The 17,248-nt window shown below is 45.0% G+C and overlaps 1 protein-coding gene across 5 annotated transcripts in view; it reads right to left on the bottom strand.

Annotated features, from left to right (window-relative positions):
* Positions 1 to 7,715: 7,715 nt before the first annotated feature.
* The window catches only part of SLC12A8 (solute carrier family 12 member 8), a 51,223-nt gene continuing 41,690 nt past the window's right edge, over positions 7,716 to 17,248 (bottom strand). For all 5 annotated transcript variants that reach the window (XM_071562625.1, XM_071562623.1, XM_071562622.1 and 2 more), the window contains 5 exons: positions 15,691 to 16,258; positions 14,656 to 14,753; positions 12,288 to 12,405; positions 10,071 to 10,131; positions 7,716 to 9,072 (listed from right to left, as the gene is read on the bottom strand). In XM_071562625.1, the coding sequence (XP_071418726.1) occupies positions 8,907 to 9,072; positions 10,071 to 10,131; positions 12,288 to 12,405; positions 14,656 to 14,753; positions 15,691 to 16,258 (1,011 nt within the window). In that variant the 3' untranslated portion in view covers positions 7,716 to 8,906. The remainder of the gene's footprint in view (positions 9,073 to 10,070; positions 10,132 to 12,287; positions 12,406 to 14,655; positions 14,754 to 15,690; positions 16,259 to 17,248) is intronic.

The raw sequence follows: 17,248 nt of genomic DNA, 5'->3' as shown, positions 1-17,248 counted from the left end.
TCCCATAGCGGAGGGGGGGCCCGGCCAGCAGCGGCAGCAGCCTGCGACCAAGTGCCGGCGCCCGAAAGTAAAAGGGCAGGCAGCGGAGGCTCCTCCTCGAGCCTGACATCACCCAGTCGCGGCTCGGCTCGGCTCGGCATGGCCCGGCTCCCCACGGCCCCCCTTACCCCGGCCCGGCCCGGCCCCCAGCGGCCGCCCCCTCCCGCCCCGCGCAGCCGTCGGGCTGCCCGTTCCCTCACCCCGCTGGCTGCAGCGTCAGTAATAATAATAACAATAATAATAATTTTTTAAACTTACGCTTCTTTTTACTTTTACTTTATTTTTCCAGCTGCATCTCCTAGATGCGCCTGGAGAGCAAGACCCCCCTGCCCACCGCCCGCAGCCGCCGAGGAGCTGCCCCGGTGCCGCAGCCACATCGGTACCGCGTAAAAGTGCGGGCAGCGCGCAGGTCCCGCGCCCCGCGCAGCGACACCGGTGCGGCACGGCCGGTCACCCCCGCGCTCCCGCACTGGATAGCCCAAAACTTAATTCCCCTCGAAATCATGTCCTTGCCAAATAAATTCAACCCTTTTCTTGGTTATAAAGCTGACCCGCTCCCTTTCAAATGCCAGCAGCAGCTTTTGAGGCTGCAACTTCTTGCAGTGGTGAATTTCCCAGGCCGGGCTGTACGGGAGGCAAAGGATTTCCCTTCATTGTTCTGAAATTCCCCGTCATAATTTCATGCTCCTGGTTCTGCGAGAGAGCACGCCACGGAGCAGTGGGTTGGGCTTTGCCGAAGCTGCCCGCATCCCGATGCCCCAGGTTCAGGGCACCCGCAGAGCTCTCCCTCCCCAGGGAACACAGACTTCACCCGGGACAGCCTCTCCCCTCGAGTCGTTCCTGTGCCCTGTGTTTTCCCTCAAGCTACTTCAGAATCCGACTTGATTTCCACAAGCCACGCAGAATCCGACCTTTCAGAGGGGGGTGACAAGTGACAACACATCACATCCAGACAGCTGCAGCGTCGGATAAAATTAGGGTCTGGGCCCCCACTTCCCGCTTCGCTATTCACCTAAAGAAGTCGATGGCTGAGCACAAAATGTCTTGAAAGCCTCTTTCCACCCGAGAGATGGCACTGATGAGCCCACACCGGCATGTTAGCGACCTTGGCTTTACACCACACAGGACTCACTCTGTTGCCCCGGTGTTTTTCTCCCCACGTGCAGATGTTTTTCCACACCTTCCCGCACCAATTCACAATGAAGCACACTCAGAAATCCTCACTCTTGTGCTTGAATAATCATGGATGAAAGCCCTGGAAAAGGCCACCTTTGAGGCATTCCTCTATCAAGCCATTCTCCAGTCTACTGGAGCTTTTGGTATCTTATTACTTCAAATTTGCGTAAACTCAAGGAACAAGTCAAGCTGATGTCACTTTGGGACACAAAGCACAAACCAGTCATAATTGTGCTTTAACCATACAATAACCCTCCCAGTCCTGACAAATGGGGAGACCTGAGTGACCCAGAATCCACTGGCACTCACCACCAAGTACATGATCCACAGAGGATATCTTTAGGTTCCTTCTGCCTGTGTGAATGTATTTACACATTCTGTATGGAATAGGTTGCGCTAAACAAAGCTTCCTTCTTGGTAAGGCAGTGAGACCAACACACAACTAAGTCATGTGCCATCATGGGATTGAGTTAAAGCTCAGGGGAAGATCTGTGAAGTACTTTGATACTTTGATAGATGGTGCAGGGAGTGCAGAGCAGCAGCTCAAACACTTGGGGATATCTTCATACATGAAATGCAGGACTCGTGCTACCAATTACCAAGGTAATCAGTAATATCTGTAATAAATATGATTCCTCAGAAAGTTTTGTTAGTCCCTGGAACGAAAGTCTTGCCAACCAGCAAATCTGACACTTTCCGATGCCTTTTAATTGTGCAATAGAGATGAGGCAGCAAGAAGAGGCACTGACCCACCATACCATGCTACTGGCTATAAAAGCAGTGAAGACTTGGATTAACCCCCTCTGGGAGGGGGAAAGGAGGTAGCTAATGTCCTCTCCAAAAGTGCCATTAAATCTGCCTGACCTGCCCCATCGCTGCATTCCGAACGAAACAGGGCACTTGTAACCATGACAGGAATGACCAACAGGACCCTATGACCTTATGCACAGCCAGCACTAGGAAACACCAGTAAAGGGGCCCTCTGCTGCCCTTGAACCAGTGACATCCTGTCAGAGCTTAATATAGGTGGGAAACCAGCGCAGAGGCAGGGAATGCCCATTGCAGCATCAAAGCACACAGCAGTGGTGAGGCTGCTGCCTTCGCCAGCCCCATTAAAAGCCCCAGTGTGAACCTGTGTGCCTAAACCAGTACTTACCATCAGAAAATAATCTCTCTCCTCTCTCCATCATGGTTCCAGTCACAAGCAGCACATTATTCACAAGCACCTGGAAAGGAAACACTGATATTCAGGCACTTTCAGGCATCCCAACTGCAGTCCCTTCCCCCATGGGTGCCTGATTTGCAAAGGTTTCATGTCTGTAAATTTAAAGCTACTGTGTTTTCCTGCCATCTTTTGTTATTCCTACCTTCACAGTTTTGTAAGGAATATCCCTGCACTGAAGGAGTCAATTTATGGCTGATATTTTTGAGCTCCAGCTCCAACAGCCACATGAAAACATCTGAAAAAATCTTTTTTTTTCGAAGGGGGTATTGTTTTATCCATTTGGAGCTGCAGAGAGTAGTGTGGACAGGATACCAACTCTGCCACCCATGTGCCATGCTAGACACCCTCCTGGGAGGCCAAGGAAGAAGCATCAGTTATGGAAAGAAGAGGCACTGCAGGAGGATGAAGGTGAATGTGTGGAGCACGAATGCTCAGTAAAGGCCACCAGCACTTGGCTTTTTGCTGTATGATGCTGGAGTTGTTTATCCCCATGGCACAACTGCATGCTCCTCTGCCACATCCTGCTAGTACTGGTTACAGGGCAGCTCCAAGTCGAGGGCTGCTCCCCTCTCTCCTTGAAAGCACAAACTAATAGGAGATTTAAATGCATGAAATCACGTCTGAGGAGCCAGATGGGCCAGGCAAAGCCTGATGTAAAATAATGCCACAGCATCTTCCTGAAAGAGACTGCGACCTCAAACATCTCCCCAAATTATATATAAAATGCATTTAATGCTTCCATCTGAAAGTAACCAGCACATTCCACACAGCAAAGAAGTTAAAAACTAACAAACAACTTCATCAACATAGGAAGCCTCTAAAAACCTATATGTAAAAGATGACTGCTACTGATTTATTGAAATCCACCCATCACCTTGTTTTGGGGGAGGCAAAATGCAGCATGTTTTTACTTCACCTTGATTTCTACTCTCAGGATTGAGGGATTAGAGACATGTGACCAAATCTGATGGGTTCTACAGTGTTTTGGTCTGACATCACTAAAAACCACAGGAGTCTGTGCAGAAGAGGCATCTCTGTGCCACTGGATAAGGATTACAGTGACCAGTCCCTTCTCTCTGGTTCCATAGCAGCCTTTCACAGCTCCAGCCAATGTCATGAAACTCCTGCAGTTCCCTTGAAACTCATCCCAGATCTGTCCAAAACTTGGATCAAGCTCATAAACCTCAGACAAGTTTTAAGCTGATGATGAATTAAGGTACAAAGTCAGTATATTCTCCTCCTGGAATTTGTTATTAAAAGCCCTGAGTTTCCGAAGTGGACAAATAGTTCCTAACTGAGTAATTAATTACCTTCCCATCTCCTCTCAATGCTGCAAGCCATCCATTAATGGATACCAATCATCCAAAAGGCACTTAATACCTGACCATTTTTCTTGAAATTTTGGGGGTGGTGGTATTTTATTGATTTATTTTAACAAGAACTGCTTGCCTTGTACCTCCATTGGAAGCAGCTTGTTCCAGATACTTGACATTTGGAGGGCAAAATGGATACAGGTCTTGTGATCTCTCTTCATCCCTCACAGAAAAATACACAACTTGAAATGACGTTACATTTTGAATCCTGTCACTGGAAATAAATCCCTTGTTTTTTGTGGGGAAAATAAATAAATCAGCCATTCAAATCTATCTGGGAAGAAGCAATTCTAAATTTATGATTTATTTCTTTTAGGACTCTTTTCAGCCAGGCCTGATTTGGAGCACACCAAGAAAAACCCAGACATTTTGGAGCTGAACAAAACACTTCAGAGCAGCACCCTCAAATCCAGAAAGAGAAGGCCCCAAGGGTAAGTTTAAGAGTGACACTTGGATCCAACAAAGTTACAGGTGCACTCCTGGGAGCACCTGTGCTTCTGTTCACTATTGCACAAGGGGGACAAATCCCAGTTACTGAGGGGTATGAGCATAAAAATCATGTGAAAAAAAGCCATGAGGAGCAGAAGGAAGAAAAGGAATGAGCCTCTCTTGTGCCGTGCAGGTTTTAAAGTGATTTATTTTTAGCCTGCAGTTTGCTGCTAGAGCCTCTCATCCATAGCTTTTAAGGCTGTTACTGCTGAGGTCTCACCTTGTCTTAGGTTTAAGTGATGCTACAGCAAATCTGGGTCGCAGCAACAGAGCACTGCGGAACAGAACAAGTCCATTATATACAACTTTTATACGCAGTTACCAAATTTATAGGATGTCTACAAAATCTTCTCTCTTTTATCTTTGTAATTGCCTTTTCTAAGATTCTCCAGGCAAGGGCAATAATTCAAATAACCTCTCTGTTTCCCACTAACCTAAATGTTAATCCTAAGCTGATTCCTGTGCTTTAGCAAAACTCTTCTGACCTTGCAGGTGTAAGTATGATGCAGTTTAAGAAACTCTGCCTGTCTAAATCAGAGGCACATGGGCAAGAAAATATCAGTTCATGGGGCACAGAAGGCCCCCATGCCTAAAGTCAGCCATGCACAGAAGCATCATTTCGTATTTTGCCGCCCTTCTTTGCTACTTCAACACTGTGGTCACAACTATCTGCTGTGAATAAGAGACCATGACAGGTGTGTATTATTTTGGCCACCATACACAACAAAGATCAAACAAGGAAACTTCAAGTTGATCAAGAGAAACCAAGAAGAGAGAAAAAATGGACAAGTTTGAGCTAAGGTGTGGATTAAAGGAGCTTGACTCATTCTCCCTGTGTGGACTCCTAGTGGGACAAGATCCAGGTGGATGACAACTTTTATCAACTGAGGAGCTGTCTCTTAATGACAATATCAAAATAAAACTTCACTTTTCTTCTGCTCATTCTTAGTCCTGACTATTTGTGCTGCAAGTTTTTTGAGGTGGAAAATTCCGATTTCCGGACCCATTTAGTGCTGAGGGATCACAAATGCAGCATAAGCTTCTAGGCAATACTGCAAGGCAAGTATTAAAAATTTATCCTCAACTGCCTTCTGTGCTTGTGTCCTCTGCAAAGGAAATGATCAAAAATAGAACCACCAATTTACAGTTGGCATCTTCAAAAGGAACAAAACAGAGCTGCCATATCTACATTTCTCTCAAAAACAAATGTCTTCACACCTTGACTCATGGCAGAATATTTTAATTTCTTACATAATAATACAAAAAATTTCAAAACAAAAGGAAAATAATTATAGATTAAAAAAATGTTATATGGCTTAGAAAACAGGAAGGCCTTTTCATAATGACATTAGCCAAGCTGCAACCTTGATATATAACAGGACATAAGATGCTCAGAGCTGGGTCCCAAACTCACCTTCAGGGAACCTGAAGTTTCATGAAAGCCTCAGCACGAGGAGGCACAGCTTGGCTCTCAGGGAGTGAAAGCAGCACACTACCACTCACAGAAGCAATCCCACATTTCTTCCCTTCAGCCACTAAATGGGAAGCTGATAAATTCCTACCCCCCTAATTTAACTCATTTTTTTAGAGTGCTACCAAAGCTACAGCCATTTTTGACATGACACCATGATCTTTAGCTATACAACTGCTTTCTTGCTTGCTTGTTGGAAAAGCTTCCTTGATGTGCAAAGCCCTGCGTACCCAGAGGGCCTGAACTCATAGTTTCCAGTGTTACCCAGAATGTGGTTGTGGGACTATTGGTGCTAAAACAAGGCTTCCTGCCACTCTTACCATTAACTACACCAGAGCTAATGCTCCAGGAAATATCAGCATGTCCCTTTCCAAGCAATAAACAGGAAAGTTGTTATACTCTTCACCTGTAATGGCAGCAAGAAAATCAGCCCTGTATGATACATTTCTCCCTTGTGGATATGAGGGGAGGGAAGGACCAGGTGCTCATACTTACCAGGTGGTGGAGGGAGCTGGTTCCTGCTGTGGTGGTAGTGCCATTGGAGAGGTGACAGTGTTTCTCCTGCAGCAGCATATGAAGCCTAAAGACCCAGAAACCCCTGGAGCGATGTGCTCTGCAGAGCACACTCCTACACCACCAGGTCCCAATAGCAGCGATTGCCATCCGGCACTAATGCCAGTCCTGCCGCTGCCTTTTCCTAGAAATACCAAGGCACAATCCATCTCTGCACCACGGAGTCCTCCAGACATCCCCTCATCAGGCCCCTGCATGCCACAGCACAGCACCTTCCTCTGACTGCCAGTGGAGGCTTCACCAGCACACAAACACGACCGAAATTGTTCCAGAGGATGCTCAGATGCAAAGGGCTGCTGGATAGTGGTGGCGGAAGGGGACAGCTGCTGCACGCTTAGTCAGCTGAAGGCAAAGCTATGGGGCCTCTTCCCAGTACTACTACACCAAGGGAGACACTGTTTGTATTTCTGGCCCATGACCTCCCAGTTTTGGGGATGAGCAAGGATCGCAGCATTGAAGAGGCAATTGCTCTCCACCAAGTCATCTGATTTCATCCAGTGCATCTCCTCAGTGAGTGAGGTACACAGCCAAGGGAACTTTCCTGCCCTATTTCCTGACTGATGTCTTATTTTAAGAAGGGAATTAAATTGTTTAGTAGCTAACAAAGAAGTTACCTAGGAATTTCTTCCCATTAATCCCTTCATGCCATGCTCTGGGGTTTTTTTTTGTTCAAGCTACAGAGAAATGCAGTGCTAGGCAATCCTTGACTTGGGAGAAAAGGCACCACGCATGTGACTGGACTTTATGAAATACAAGATTTTACAGTAACAGCATTATGGTTGGGTATGAAACTATAACAGCACCATGCAGCTTGCCAGCAGTGGGTCAGCACCAAGGAGTGTTTAAAGTTTGCACAGCCGGAGTATCTGCCAGGGTCAAGGAGGGCTCCCTGGAGCCACAGATCCCAAGAAACCCAAGGAAAGGTTTGATACCGAGCCACATCCACACAACAGATCCAGACTCTTTGGAAACCAATGGCAGCAAGCAGTCGAAGGAAGAAACCCTGGAAAGAGTGTTTCCAACACTGGGTGACTGACCTGAAGTGACTCAGAGCTGGTCACACACACACAACTTCCCTCTTGCTTCTAAATAATTAAGGTTAAAAACACTTAGTAAAAGACCAGCAACCTTGAAAAATGAATACACTTTCTGCAATGTGCCAGAGTGGCTCTTTTCCTCATGTCAGCAGAAAGCCTCCTGTTCTTCCCTCTGTGAGAAAACCAAAGAGCCAAAGCTGCAGCTGGCCAGACCATGAGATGGGATGGAGGGTCCCCCACACTTAGTAATGCCAGGGCACTGTGCACTGGCAAGTGGAACAGTGTTCAAAGGCATTGAGTGCACCCATAGAAAGCATGGAGAGGAGTTCCTGGTGTCTCAAGTTTTTATTGCACAGGAGGAGAAATAAATAATCTAAAGGCTGAAATTATCAGAGATGAAACAAAGTGAAAGGCAGCGATTTCCCCTCTCCTTGTAAATGTCAAGTTACAACAGCATTGCACAAGTGAAGTGTGGTGCTGGAGCTTGCCTTAAAACCCAGCGCCTGTGCCCTTGCCTGTGGGTCTCTGCCAGGATGGCAGCCTGCAAGCAGGACAGGACTCAGTGGGGCGGTTTTTCCCTGGGGAGCAGCCACTTCCCTTCAACACTAGGATCTGTTTTGGAAACCTGTAACCTCCAGCTTAATTTCCCACATCCCAAATCATGGCAGTAGAAGAAACAGCTCATTGTGGGAGCTCACTATGGGCTGGACTTTAAGCAAAATAAGCAAAGATGAGGCTAAACTTGTTTTGTTAAAGCACCTCTGAATCATCTGTCCATTCATCCAGGAAAGGCTCTATGTGGGCCCAGTTATGTTATAAGGTCTCAGGTCTCATATCAGAATGTGGGAAATCACTATGAGCAGGTCCTAAGACATCATTTCACAGTTATACAGAAGAGGTCATTATTCTGCATTATTGCATTTAAATGTGCGATTTCATTTGTGAATATACTTCATAATCTTCTTGCACTCGCCACTGATTCTGGCCTATTGTCTAATGCCTTAAAGTACTTTCTAAGACCTTGGTGATTGAAATGCTGAGGTAGAAAATTACTGTATTACACGCAGGGAAATTCATGACGAGAGGAGAAGTGAATTGAACTGGAAGGTCACATCCATCTGTAGCACAGCTGGGAGTGGGGCACTGGCTCCTGCTGTCAAGGTCACTGCTCCCAGGCACAAAGCATCCCTGGTCACCCAGAGGACATCTGAAATGGGGTGTTGTAAGCAACAGTCTTTGGAACTCAACAGGGCTTATAATTGAATTCTTTTAAAGGGTTATATTGTCCTCAGAAACTCATCACTTCCCTGGACTGGCCCTTTCATTTTCAATCTCTTCCTCATTTTGGGTAAGATTTGAAGCCCAGCAATGTTGTAGTTTGCATAAATAAACAAGCTTCAAATACATAAATAACTATTCACATTCTTCATGCATATTTCAAGTATTTCACAAGGCACTGTGGCAGCCATTAGCACTTCTAAATGCTTTTTGAAGTAATGGATTGATTTTTTTGTGTGTGTCCTTCACTGGAATTGGTTCCCAAATTCTTCTCTGCTGATGAGTGAGGACTGGTGATAGCGGTCCCGGGAGGCGAAGTCTGCGTTCTCCTCGGTGAGCTGCCTGGTCTCCATGCCAACTGTTGCAAAGGATGTGGTCACTAAAATCTGCTCCTTGGGAGATGGCCTTCTCCTGCAAATAGAGAAGCAGAGGCTTGTCTGTTCTCAGCCATGGCACAGACCTGCTGTGGAGACCTTTCAGGATGCTCCCATCTCCCCTGGCTTCTCTCCCTAATCACCTCGGCTACCAAAAGCACGTGGCCATGTTATAGGGGCTGTGGGCAGAGGCAGGAGCTGACAAGACAGCCATAAGTATGTGCCAGTGTACTTAAACTGTGCTGCACTTTCATTTATTTTAAAGGAGCCACCAAATTCCCACATACAATACATGGCAGCTCACATAGCTCAGTCCTTCCTACAGTGTTCACTCACCCCAGCAAAAAAGCAACCCAACCAGCTGAGAAACTCAAAGCCCACTGCACTGCACAGAGGCAGATGTGATCTTAATTAATAATTAATAGCATCAAAACAGAGTAACAAAACTAGTTAATAACCAACTAACCAAAACCCTCAAGGTTTTCTGGGAATCAAACCCCAAGACAATGCTACTGCAGTCCCATGCAAACAATACTGAATGGTTCCTTCACCAATGATCCTGTTTGTTGTATTTGCCCCACAACTACTGCAGCTCCCCTCCCAAAATTTCCTCTCTAAAACGAGCACAGATGCCATGTGTGCCTGTTCCACCACTGCTGTAGGAATTTGCTTTCAGTGAATGGTGGGTAGAAGACATGGACTGTCCAATTTCTTATTTCCTGTCAGATTTTTCCATTCAATCTGAGCCACAAAGTCTGAACACAGACCTTTGGGGTAAGATAAAGCTTCAGGCACCAAGACATGGTTATCAGCTGATATGCCTACACATAGAGCAGAGGAGACTCCACTTCCCCACATAGACAGCCAAGCATGTGCCAGGCTAATCAGAGCAAACAGCTATTTTTACCATTAAGTAAGAATAAATTTGAGTATGCAAGAAGGGGCTTAATAACCAAGTCATTTCTTCCACCCCTCTCTGTGGGTCACAAGAACAATAAGCAACATTTTGGTCACTGCCAAGTGACTGGTACCAACCTGCACAAAGTGATCAAAACTGATTTAATCCAGCCAAAGAAACTGAAATTTGCTGCTGCTCCTATGGAGAAAAGGCACAAGAAGTCAGTATGCTGCTAATTCTTTCATAAGAGCATTACACCACTGAATTTTTTCATAAAATCCCAAACCAACAGACTTGTGATTAGCCTGTGATACCTAAAGATTTCAGGATGGTGAGAACCTTCCTGCAGTTTTCCTACATGCTGGGGCTTTTAAACAGTAAAGAAGTGAACCAAATCTCCCATGGAGAACAGATATCCCTTTCCAGCCTGACAGCTGGTTAAACCCCAGCAAAGCACAGACACCCACTGCCCTACCTCTTTTCTCCCTAGACCACAAGAACCATTCCCACTCAAGGGATTGGGGACACAGGAGGAGCCATTCAGCTGATCTCAGCCAAGTGGCTGTGGTCTCACCATTCATTCCCTCTTGTCTGACCTCACAGAGCAGGCTTAGCTTATTATGCTAACACTGTTTTTGTTGGTTTTTCTTTTTAGCTTCTCTGTACAATTAGTTTCCAGCACTGGCTCTCTGCAGGGGCAGGGAAGTGCTGGAGCTGGAAGCAAAAGCAGCTGGAGAACTTTGTGGGGATAGACAGAGAGAACAGAGGCCTGTTAGTGCTTGCTGGATTTGGCTTAGGCTGTTGGGGAGGAAGAGAGAGGAGAAGGGATGTGTCTATCATAGGGCATTTCTCCTCTCAAGGTCTTCATCTAGGTCTTAATCCAGAGCATCTCTCAGGCCTGTGTCTCCCAGCCTTTCTAGAAAGAAGGGTTGTTTGATCCTTTGAAGAACAAGCTCACAGATCACCGGAAGCCTTGTGATCACAAAATAACATTCACTCACAGCCAAGTAAAAATCAAGCTGAACTTTGAGTGTTCACTTCTAACATTTTCATTGCCGTGCATTGTTTTACTGTATGCATGAGAATCCAAATGCAAAAGAAAACAAAAAATGTCCAAGCATGCTGCTGTTTCTCAGATCATCTTCCAAAATTTCTACACACTGATGGAGAGGTTCTTTTTAAAGTACTTTTTGGTAAATACTTCAAACGCAGATTACAGAGCTGTAACATAGTGAGCATACAAAAGCAGAAAAGACTCCAATACCTGAAAACATTATTTGTGTGCTGTTTAATATATGGGGGCCATAAACAACTTTGCCAAAACTAACTATATTTCAAAAGATACAAATTAGCAACTACTATCCACAGTCTCAACTCCACTATCCTTTATAGATACATAGGAAGGAAGTCACTTAAGAGCAGAAAAAGAACTGGTGAGCACTGTTTGATGGTTACTGAGTGACAATTAGTTTTTGGTTTCTCATCAACTGAGTTTCTCAAATCTAGTGTCTCATAATCTTCCACCTAAATAAGCCCAGGTAGCTATTTCTGCATTGCATGTGGACTCAGGTTCTTTTGACTTTTCTCATCCTGGACAAAAAACTGTACATGCAGCCACGCAGGTATCTCTGCATGCACACACCCTTGTATGGATTTGTGTCTGCATAAATAGGTAACTATGCCCACACTGCCTTCCTTTAGACACACAGAACAATGCAAACTCCTCCAGTGGCCTTACCAAGGAGCTGTAGCTCTCATGAGCTGCTTTCTGAATGTGCTTCACTGTTTAATTTTAAACTTGTTTAAGCCGATCACATGCACAGAGTCTTCTAATGCCCTCTGCCTAAAAGCATTTTCCCAGACTACGTTCCCAACACATTCAATGTGTTTAGCTCTGGAATCAAAAGGATCTCTTGTTCTGCAGTTATGAATGCCAAGATTTAATGAGATACTCACCATAATTCCCATTTTCCTTAAAGTTTTCTCAGGTGGGTTTAGATTGATTAAGTTTATTAAAACTAACTTATGGTGGATTTTTCCGTATCATTGCCGTGATACAAACTGCCATCCCTATTAAGGCTTAGTATTAGTATCTGGTTTTGCCATTTAAAGTGCACTATAATAAAGCAATACGCATCACGTTCAAACTGTCAAACCAGTGCTAGTTACAGGTAAAATCCAATAGAAAACTGAAGAGTCAGAAGGAAAATATATTAAAAACAGCAATGAAACAAAACCTCATCATTCACCGTGTCACCTGCATATTAAACCCAAGAGTGTAAATTCCAAATTAAGTTAAATTAAAGCTTAATGAATTTTTAAGCAGATGTAACAATACAAGAAAAAATACTCACCAAGTGGGAGTCCTGGGCTCACTCGGCCAATGTAGAAATACAGAATAACTGCTGCACCCAGGCTGACCAGGGTGTAGATCCACTGAATGACAAATATTATGATAAGGGACACAATTGCCTGTTGGAAAGACATGGTTTGGGGTTACCCCAGAGTCTGTAAGGCAATATGATGTTGACAGTCCTTTTTTTGCAAAGCCCAGTAGCTCCACCTGCTCCAACCCTGTGGGAGAACTGGCAGCGTGGTGACCAAGGATTACTTACCTTCAGACACAGCCTGACACCAGGTCAGCAGCTTGCTCCTCAGCCTGGGAAGATGAGCATGGACAGCAACTCTAACAGAAACTCTTAACTAAGGCAGTGCTGGGACTTTCAAGTTGTTATGAGAGCATCAGGAAATGGTTTTTTTTAATCAGAAATTCTGCATCTTGGTGTTAAATGCATGAAAAAACAGTGCTCTGATGGCACTGTCGCACCTCTGTCTTTCTCAGGGTTTTCTTGGGAGCCTTGTGTAAGAGACATGTACAGTCAGGACTTGAGGACACAGCCATTCAGAACTATCCTGATGAGGAGCTCCTTTTAGGTGTCTCCCTCCTAACAATGTGCAGGGATGGGGACACAAGAGAGACTCTCCTTGCACAAGACATGCTGCACAGCCCAGATCCTGCTCATGCAAGGAATGATGCCACTGGCAACTACATGAGTGGATGGATGCTTTTGGGCAGTGGTGGCTGAGGCAAGTGGTGCAGAAGGACCCCTGGGGACCCACACCATCTCCTGTCTGGAAAAACACCCCACAGAGAGTGGGTTTTGGCCACACATACAGCATTTCCACCCAGTGTTATCTGAAAAGATTTGGGCATGTCATAGCTGAAGTTTCTTGGAAATGAGGTTCCCATATTACAGGGAACCTCATTTGCTCTCACTCTTAAACGGAGAGACAGCACAGGTTCAGTGTCCCCTTCAGCAGCATGGAGCTTCAGTGAGCTACTCTGAGTCCTAGAGGCAGTGTAGGTCTCTGCTTGGGCTACTCCAAGAGAAGCACCCAGAGGCTCACCAGTTCAGGAGGCAGATTTGACTCAAGTGGCTTATGAACAGGGACAGGGGTAGCACCTCCATGGGTGAGGTTACGAACAGTAAGGGCCAGCATGGAAAGAAAGAGCTAAAGGAGTCCCATGATCAGTGAAGCTCAAAGAGAGGGCAGAGGAGTCAGGAGGGATAAACGCATCTGGTTTTTGCTTTTGTTATTTTATTTTGTATCATTGATTCTGTCATAGCTCTGTTGCAACCTTCTCCCCAGTCTGATTATTGACAGGAATCCAAATCTGCATTAATGAACACATCAGTCATCTCCATAAGCAAATTCCCCTGTGAAGGCAGAGAGCTGAATGCTCTGCCATGACATGCACTTGGGACCCACATTGGTTACTGACCCCAGAGACACAGCCTCCTAAAGATGACATCACTAAAGACGGGCCACTACATCCAATCCACCTCTGCTGCTGCAGCCTGGTGGGACCCCTTGCCAGGAGCTGGCTGCTGGCAGCAGCAGCAGTGAATTTGAAAAGTAAGTGTCAAACTCCATCTAAGGATTAAACTAACAAGGTCTGGTGGGTTGTTTGAGGGGGTTTGTTACATTTTATGCACAGCTATGAAATCCTCATCCATGCAGCAAAGCCATATGGTTCATTCATTATGCATATCTGACCCTTTCCTTGTCATCTGCTCAATAATCAGTCTTCCCAAGATGAATTTAAATGTCTTAAACTTCTCAGCAGCTTGAGACAGAAGCTATTTACAAGTTATTTATTCTTTAGAATAACATACTGGAGGGATGCTCTACTTTCCTCCCTCAAAAGATGGAATTTCACAGCCGGGCTGCTGAAATCAGGAGGTCAGCACTAATGAAACCCCACCCCAAGCTGCAGAAACCGCCTCATAAATAAAAGCAACACAGCTTTGAACCTGATGTCTCAGTTCATCCCACAGCAAGAAAAAGAAGGCTGGCACACAGTGAAAAGAGGGACACTGATCTTTTTCACAGCCAGCCATGCATCTTTAAAAGTCCTAAGATTACAGACTTTGAATCTGTACTTTTTTTTGTTTGGGTTGGAGCTGGTTTGTTTATTTGGGTTTAGTGGGTTTTTTTCCTGTTGTTTAATTTAATATGCCATCAGGCTTTCTCTGAATATGAACTGCTGGATACATGGCACCTTGAGTACTTAATTGAAGTTTTCTGGAATACTAGATTCAAAAGCCATTGTTTTTTAAATACCGGAGTATATTTACACTGCAGCATGTGATGATTTTCCTTCTGTTTTCCACAATCATAAACCATTGCTCAAAAAAAAAAACAAAGAAAATTACTTACAACAGCAAAGGAAACCCAGTGACTAAAAAATCTGGAGTAGAAAGGTTCTGGTATTTGCTGAATACCCAGCTCTGGATTTTGTTGCTTTATAGATGTTTCTACAGAAAAGAAAAAAAATTAGAAAGGAGCTATAATATGGAGTTTTTTCCTCTACTTCACATTACCAGATTCCAGGAACCAAAGCAAAAATTGTATCTGACAGCTGAGTATGACGGATTTAACCAAAAACCCTAAAATGAAAACTGAACAAAAGTGCAAGAAAAAACAAATAAAGTTGCCAGATCTGGTACTGACTCCATTTGGAGGCCACATCTGTCTATCTCTGCCTCAGTTTCCCTATTTGTGAAGTAAGAAAAATAATACTTTTCTCCCTCAGAGAAGTTTATGAAGCTTATCTGACTAATGCTGATGAAACACCACAGCACTGGGAATGACAAACTCCATGCAAACACAGTGTATCAAACACCCGCATCACCAACAGAACATCACTCAGCTATGGATTTGAATTACAGACCCCACTTGTGGCATCGGTACCACTACATTTTGATAGCCTAAGTTGTAGACTCACTTGGCTCCATCCCTCCTACCCCACACTAGGATGAAGAAAATCCCAAGATACACTCAAACCCTTTTTAATGTACAGCATTAAGCATGTCTGTGTAGAATTATGAGTATACAGTAAATAATCCAACACTAAATATAGTCCTGTCTGCTTTCCTGTGATTAATCTTCCGTAGGAAATTGCATTGGAACTTCTCCTGTGATGCATTGCGATGAACTCTACCCTCACCTGGAATAAATGATATTATTGCTATGAATCACTGAATGACAGCTCCATATAAAGCTAGTTTCATGCCTGCCTTCAGGAAAGCACTGAGAGGACCAAGATTATAAACTGTTCCCTCTGAGCCTGGAGATCTCCTTCTCCTACAGCCCTCAGCCTCAGGATCATCATCACTCTGCTGCAGAACTGTTTCCCCTGCTCCGGCATCCTGGGTGTGTGTTGGGCGCCCACAATGGGTGATGAGCACAGACCTGAATCACTTGGACAGCCCTGCTCATCCACGTTCTGCTGGCTCTTGTTGTGGGGCTCCGTGGTCTCATCCCAGCCATACTGAGCTGGGGGAGCATCATGATGGTGATTCAGGAGAAAGCTGTCTTGTAATGTCTCCTTGGCTGGCTTCTTAGCCTTCTTTTTTTTGACCTTTTGGGTTAAATTCCCAGCTCCTTCTTTTTTGCAAGTACCTGGCTCGCTACAAAATGGTTTAAAAAGCTGGTCCATGTCTTTTTTGAATTCCAGCAAGGTGCCATTTGATCTGATTTGAGTTACTCCATCTGCTGCATGGCTGGAGGGCTTGTTGAAAAGTAAAGGCTGAGAAGAGTGAGCAGGTCTAGCAGTTCCCATCTGCATCTCGTCAGGTTTCTGCTGAATGCTGTGGCTCAAGGAGACTGAGAAATAGGAGTAGTCTACAGCAGTATAAGTCAACATGTAGTTGATGGTGACTATGGGAGCAAGAACGTTCACTTGCCCAATGAAGACAAAAGCCACAGTGACGAAACTTGTTAGGAAAATCGCAGCCACTGGAGTCTTGTTGGGGCCTTTCTAGTACATAAAGAAAACAAAATTACATTTGAATTAGTAACCATGAACCTTGCAGGAGGATTCCCCATTTGCTCAGCTGTCATGGGTGGTTACTTGGGTTGTTTGCAAACTACCCCCTTAGCCATGAAATACATGCAAGCATGTGCAAACAGAGGCTCACAGGCCTAATAAATTAAAGAAAAAGCTGGAAGCCAAAAGCTGTTTAGCTCCCACCTCATCCCTGAGAGTTATTTAAGCTTTGTCTTTGGAAAGTTCATCCACTCATTCATATCTCCATGGTAAAACAATGTCATTAAAGCAGCAATAAACCTTCAGAGAGATTTGTGGGGCTTATGGGAAGTCTGGCAATAAAAAGTGTTAATTAGAGTTAACTGTTTAACTCTAATTATTCTACAGGACTCTGAATCACTGCCTACCCCAAAGGCTCCTGCACGTTGCCCTTGTAAAGACTTTGACTGCCAGACACCGTCAAGGAAGCTCTGACTGCATGGAGTGGTGCCACCTTCACATCAGCAGCTTCTAGCCATGAACTGACATGCAGCTGAGCTAAACCCACGGTCTGCTGAGTCTCTGTACATGGGGTTTCCCTCCTTTAATCCATCCAAGCTGCATCTGCCCAGTAGCAGGAGGAAAGCAGCAACGAAGTTGGGCAAGAGAGGATGCTGGAGGGTGGGAGTCAGCCGCCAGCGATGCCAGGCATGTGTCAGGAAGGCAGGGAGCCAGGAGAGACATCACCTGCTCCTCTCCTTTGGGAAGGGGTGAAGGCAGGGAAAGGAGGAGAAAAAGAGAGAGAAAGCAAAGAGCATCAGTAATGGAGATATTTAAGCCTTCAGCTCATGAACTTTAATCCCAGGTCTAATGTGCCCTTCCTTGGACCAGGTATCATCCTGGCATTTTGGCACCTGAGAAGCCTACGCAGACTGTGTAAAGACGTTGCTGGAAAATATCTTACAAATATGCTAGTTTTTGACTTATTGCATTTATTTCTTT

This window comes from Pithys albifrons, chromosome 8 (genome assembly GCF_047495875.1).
Source record: "Pithys albifrons albifrons isolate INPA30051 chromosome 8, PitAlb_v1, whole genome shotgun sequence".
Taxonomy (NCBI): domain Eukaryota; kingdom Metazoa; phylum Chordata; class Aves; order Passeriformes; family Thamnophilidae; genus Pithys; species Pithys albifrons.
The sequence above is the reverse complement of the archived record's forward strand: the minus strand, read 5'-3'. Positions and strand labels throughout refer to the sequence as shown.